We start from the raw sequence: 6354 nt of genomic DNA on the forward strand, positions 1-6354 counted from the left end.
CCTACTCTCCATTGTAGACGGCTCTTTAGCCATCAGCAAGTGTTCTACCAATTTCGCACGCAACGCTATTCTTACTTTGCCCGCTTTTCTTCCTTTATGCGCAGTAAATTTCTCTTCTCAAATTGAGTGCAGTATCAGAGAAAAGCCTGAGGCGTCGTCTACAATAAGAATTTAAGGCGAAAAACTTAAGCTTTAAGAAGGTACAAGGCTTGTTTCTACTATCTACAATTAACTTACCGATCGATTGCAAGTCAATTGCGATTGGTCAATTTAGTCAATCGACCAATATGATTAGCGATTCCAACGGAATAATCGACCGATTAAGTTAATCAGAGATGGTGAAAACGTGTCTTATACCCATTCTTAAAGCTTAAGTCTTAAGTCTTAAATTCTTATTGTAGACGACGCCTGAGAGCGGCCACGGCCATAAGAGTTTCTGCGATAGATCGAGATGTCCTTTTCGTGGACATGGTTCTATTCTGTGCTAAGTTTGTGGACATGGTTCTATTCCGTGCTATGAGAATACCGACGTAGTGAGGATACGCACTTGCTTGTATTCCCACCACGTCGGTGTTCTCATAGCACGGAATAGAACCATGTCTACGAAAAGTGATTATACATTCTCTTATGAGCCGTCTACAATGGAGAGTTATAGGCCGTAACAGTAAGAAATTGACAAATCACAATCGATTATTCTTCTGTACTTAGTCTGTGATTGGTCAATTTTTGAAGAAATTGACCAATATATGTATATATGGTCAATTATATATATATATGTATATTATATCATTTTATTCAACAATTATGACTGCATACGTTTCGAACTCGGTAAACCGGTTCAGATCATTCTCGTAATAATAAAGATCTAAATTAAATAAAAAAGGTATAAGAAATGGCTCATATAAATTGTAAATTACTTGTAACTCGATTTCGAATTCATATATGCAGTAGTTTGTATGGAAATTTTATTGAGTAGATTGAATTTTCTTTAGAGTTGTGTAACAAATATCAAGGAACTATTCGGTTATTCTGCTTATTCGACTTAATTTCTTACTATTCGGCCGAACATCGAATATCAGCCCACTATTCGGCCGAATACCGAATAGTTTTAAACATAAAAAAATTTTCACACTCGATAAAATATATATATCTCCATATATATCCATATATATATAAATGATTTTTTTCTTAGTTATAGAAGCCATAATTGTGTGTGTACACTTGTCACAAAAATAATAAAATAATTTTAGTAAAAACAAACGATCTTTTACGTCGCGCGATCTAATTGCTACATTAAACGAACATACTTGTCACAACATGCATAATGATGAGAAAAGACGCGGTTGAAAATGCCGCGGGTCAATCGCATTAATTTTTATCCATGCCTAATATTCATTGAATATTCGATTATTCGGCAAGTAAGACCTTGAGCAAAAGAGACAAAATATTAAGAATAGGAATAAATATTAAAAATAAGAAATTTACATTACTTCTTTACAAAACAAGAAAATAAAATAAATTAATGCATCATAAGTTAAAAAATAAGAATTTGGAATACTTAATCTATTCCGTTCTTTTGTTTAATGTAACATCATTTCAAAAATTCTTTTTCCAAATATTTCATATGTATTCTTATTCCTAATGTTTTGTCTATTGTGCTCAGAGCCTAACACTACCGAATATTCGATATTCAATCGATTAGATGCCGAATATACTATTTGTTGCATCTCTAATTTTATTGAATGAGTCAATAATGAAGATTTTTAAACGCAGACGTCTAAAACGTTGTTTATTTAAATTCATACACATATGTGTCATATATGTATCATTTGTACGTATGCAATCACACAAACTAAATGTTGCAAAATTAGAAAATTGGCCGAAATCAGAGGAACTCAAATAAAACAAATATTCAGACTACAAACCAGAATGGTGACGCACACACACAATTACGTTTTTATAATTATTCAATATAATACAATACCGCTTTTATACGTTTCTTCAGTTGCAGCTAAAAAAAACCACGTGCGTTATATACATAAATTATTTTGATATTTTATATATGATATTAATCAAACAGTAGATAAAACTTGCGAACGATTTACTATGAGATCAAAAGCGTCAAGTATGAAGTCATCAACGGAGTATAAATAAAACATTTTCACTTCCTGATTTGCCATCAAGACTGAGCAAAGATAATTCCAAGTCAAAAGTGAACTGGTGCTTCACAGTGTACGAACAATCGTTCAACGCGCGTGATATCGGTCGCAACGTTGTACACGTTTATTTCTTTTCGTGGTAAGTACGATAATTGGTTCGACGTCTTAAAAGAAACTGCTACAGAAAATCCTTTGTATCAGATATAACTATTTGCTTAAACATGTAGATGAGTTTTGAATAAATATTTACAAAAACGGAGCTTCGGAGGTCAATGATCTTGACATATGTTGTCGAGGACACTTTCCTGAACAGCAATCAAAAGGTTTTAGCCGTTGCTTGTTGTTTGTTAAAAAGTTACAAACAAAAAAAATTGCGTCAATAAACCCTTATTTTCCGATACCATGTACATTTTGTATCATTTTTCTTTTTTAATATATGCAATATTTTACAATGTCATGCCTGTTGTATATATTGTAATACATTCTAAATATTATTGGAGATGTAAAAACATCCAAACAATCTCAATAGAGATAATGAACAAATGACCAGTCTATTAATGGCAATTTATTCTGCAATAACACTCCCATCTACCCCCTCTTCCGTTACATTACGTTACCCCCCTACTACTACACCACCTTCTCCATAATCTGGCGCTATAAAAAAGATACCTGTCTAAGAGGATCTTAGTATCAAACTGCTATTGAAACCCTGATGAAGTGAGAATTTCACGAAACATCGGTATAAAAATGACACTAACACGGTTCAAACCCGAAAAAACATTTTCAAATGTTAATTTTTTATTTTATTTTAGAAGACAGAAAAGAATAGTGTTTTTTGAAGAAATCTTTGTGTGTTGCAATGGATCAAACCAAAGTGGACGATGTAGCACCGGACAGAATAGCCGAGACCTTCGTTGGTCGTCGAATACTGGTGACAGGCGGAACAGGATTTTTAGGAAAAATTCTCATCGAGAAGTTTCTGCGATGTTTGCCTGAGATAGCGCAGATTTATATGCTAATCAGAACGAAAAAAAACAAAGATCCTAAACATCGATTGGAAGAAATATTCAATTCTGCGGTATAAATTCCAATTAAATATATAGTTTTTAACACCTAAAACATGCGGAAAAGAAGAGTGATAAAGAGAGAGAGAGAGAGAGAGAGAGAGAGAGAGAGAAAGAAAAAATTCTTTATAAATTTTATATTAAAAAATTTTAAAGTGCAAGAAAATTCTTTACTAAAAAACACCGTAAAAAACATGTGCAAAATAATACTTACTTGCTCGTTAGCAACTTTTATTAACAACATTAACTTTCCGAACAACAACTTGTACATCGTACAATATGTTCTTGAGATAGCTACTTTATAAATAATTATATTGCCGCATGTGAGACTAATGAAAGCGATTTGAAATGTTCCGTATAAAATATATTATTTACAAATATAATTGTCGTCTAAAATAAGTCACTTTTGTTTCAAACTCTAGAGAGAATTATTATCTTCTAGAAAGATTCTAAAAAATTCCATTTACGTCTCAATGTCTTAACAAGCGTTAAATCATATATCATATTAATGGCATTGACATAAATCTCAGAAATAATACATATTATATCAAGTTGTATAACAACCTACCAAGAACATTTCTGAGATTTGCATAATTAGTCAATATTTAATTTTTCATTATATTGACGTAAACATATTGCAGAGATAACATTATTATATAAAGAGACTTTTTATTACTTAACTCACAAGGTGTTGGATTGTTACTACAATTGACTTGAAACTTACAGATTTTTGATAAAGTTAAAACTCAACGGGGATTATCGGCGCTTATGCAAGCGGTAACGGTTGTGAGCGGAGACGTTACGTTGCCGGGACTCGGTTTATCGCCGGAAGATCGAAAGATGCTCTGCGAGAATGTCGAAATTGTGTATCACGCAGCAGCCACCGTCAGGTAAAGCAGTACAAAACTACTGATGAAGAACATTACATTTTTTGTCTTTATCAGTGTTGACCAGCCACGTGACGTCAATGTGTACAAAATAAAATCACAAATCGATTGAAATCGTTTTGCAGATTTGACGAGCCGTTGAAAAAAGCTATACTATTAAATACACGCGGTACAAAACTGATGATAGAACTGGCCAAAGAAATGAAGCATCTACTTTTGTTTGTCTATATCAGCACTGCCTACTGTCATCTCGAGGAAAAAGTTCAAATTTTTTATACATTTGTGCGTGTATGTAAGTTGGTAAAACAAAAATAATAAGAAAAACAATTGTTTCGGTAGGTGTTGAAAGAGAAGACGTATCCTCCGCCCGCGAATCCTCACGAAATGATCAAATACGTCGAATGGATGGACGACAAAATGGTCGAGTCTATGAAAAACAAGATTTTAGGCAACGTACCCAATTCGTATGCTTTCACGAAGGCTTTAGCGGAAAGTCTCATCGAAGAAGCTATGCCATATATACCAGCGATAATTTTAAGGTATCAATGACAAGCGTTTCGATTAAACTTTGTAGAATACGTTTAATCACAAAGCACACATTGAATTTACTTTTAAATTTGATTTTTATTGGCCACTAGACCGAGTGTAGTTCTCCCGGTTTGGAAGGAACCAATTCCAGGTTGGACAGACAACATAAACGGTCCAGTTGGACTCTTAATTGGAGCTGGGAAAGGAGTGATCAGAACGATGTACTGTGACGAAAACAATTACTCTGATTTCCTTCCCGTTGATATCGCTGTCCATGCCATCCTTCTCGCTACGTGGAATTATATTTACTTGAAGGATTACGACAAACGAGTTAGTCATTTGACAAGTAGTAACGAATTCAAGGTACTGTGAATTCATATCGTAAGAATACATGTCATTGATGAGAAAATTAAAACGAGATTTTCACAAGACATTACTGTCAGATTCCCTGTGGGGAAATAATAACACGCGGCCGAAAAATAATACAACGAATACCTTTAAACGGAGCAGTGTGGTATCCAGGCGGTAGTATGACGAAATCGCGACTGAAGCACAACATTTGTTTCCTGCTGTTTCACATGATACCGGCGTACTTGATCGACATGCTTCTTTTCCTCTTGGGTTACGAACCCATGTAAGTCGACGCTACACAGCTCGCGAATCAAAAAAAAAAAAAAAAAAAAAAAGAAAAAAAAACGAAATATTTGCATTTTCTTAGTCGCTTTGTTTGCAGTATGTGTCGTGTACAACGTCGCGTAAAAAAAGGATTTGAAGTTTTCGAGTATTATATGAACAATCAATGGGACTTTGAGAACACACACGCTGACTATGTAAGAGAGAAAATGAACAGCACGGAGTACAAGAAGTACCAAATTCACGGCGAGGATTTGGACATAGATGCGTATTTCGAAGATTGCATCCGAGCCGCCAGAATATATGTTCTAAACGAACCACCGGAAACACTACCGGCCGCTCGCAGGCACTTGAGAATGTAAGTTTCTTCTATAAAAATCCATGGTTTTTTTTACAAATCAGTTTAATGTTTCGTGTTGTTTTCGCAGAATGTATTGGGTGGATGTATTCGCAAAGATCTTGTTCTTTCTGCTTGTTATATACGCGTTGGCGTCTTGGAACAAAAGTGTTAATACACTGTTTACGTACTGCGTGTCGTACTTAGGATTGTGATCGATTGTGTTTTCCGGATTGTGACTAAAGTCTCTTGTAATCAATCGCACGAGATCTGTGTTGATGGCATTATATAACGTAGTACTGGTTAAATTTGAAGATAAATATATATTGAAGTGAAATCAGAATATGTGTAACAATAAATCTCATAAAGTGCACTACAATTGTGCGTACGAAATATATACAAGATATGAAAATAAAGATGTTACTGCTCAGTTAAATGTTGAGTTTATTCTCGAGAAAATTTTTTTCTACGAATTCTTAATCCGTTGTAAAGTTTATTTCAAGATGCTGTATGGGCCGTCTCAGTGGCTACAGAGCATCATGAAGATGAACTTAAAACAATCTTAAATATATGATTTGACTTTGAATATCTGCCTGAAGATTCAAAAACTAATATATAATTATCTAGAAAGATAACAAACATGATGTTCTTTCTCTCTCTCTTTCGTGCTACTTACTATTTTACAATGTTTTGAAGTTTCAACTCAATTTCTTTTGCCTGCGTCTACTTTCTTCCAACAATTTAGT

At 34.1% G+C, this 6354-nt stretch overlaps 1 protein-coding gene across 3 annotated transcripts; it reads left to right on the forward strand.

Moving 5' to 3' along the window:
* Window positions 1–2225: 2225 nt before the first annotated feature.
* On the forward strand, window positions 2226–6056 carry LOC109858472 (putative fatty acyl-CoA reductase CG5065). 3 transcript variants are annotated; one of them, XM_020435752.1, is made up of 9 exons: window positions 2226–2298; window positions 2972–3237; window positions 3950–4113; window positions 4236–4371; window positions 4450–4649; window positions 4749–5001; window positions 5082–5272; window positions 5372–5629; window positions 5700–6056. In XM_020435752.1, the coding sequence occupies exons 2-9, from the start codon at window positions 3019–3021 to the stop codon at window positions 5821–5823; spliced, it is 1545 nt and encodes a 514-aa protein (XP_020291341.1). In that variant the 5' UTR covers window positions 2226–2298; window positions 2972–3018; the 3' UTR covers window positions 5824–6056. The 3 variants fall into 3 exon arrangements, with proteins under 3 accessions (XP_020291341.1, XP_020291339.1, XP_020291342.1); XM_020435750.1 differs by lacking the exon at window positions 2226–2298 and adding an exon at window positions 2861–2898; XM_020435753.1 differs by lacking the exon at window positions 2226–2298 and adding an exon at window positions 2862–2898 and having other exon boundaries at window positions 2975–3237.
* The last annotated feature ends 298 nt before the right edge of the window (window positions 6057–6354 follow it).

The sequence above is a fragment of the Pseudomyrmex gracilis genome, unplaced genomic scaffold, assembly GCF_002006095.1.
Source record: "Pseudomyrmex gracilis isolate BER0280 unplaced genomic scaffold, ASM200609v1 scaffold_206, whole genome shotgun sequence".
NCBI classification, from domain to species: domain Eukaryota; kingdom Metazoa; phylum Arthropoda; class Insecta; order Hymenoptera; family Formicidae; genus Pseudomyrmex; species Pseudomyrmex gracilis.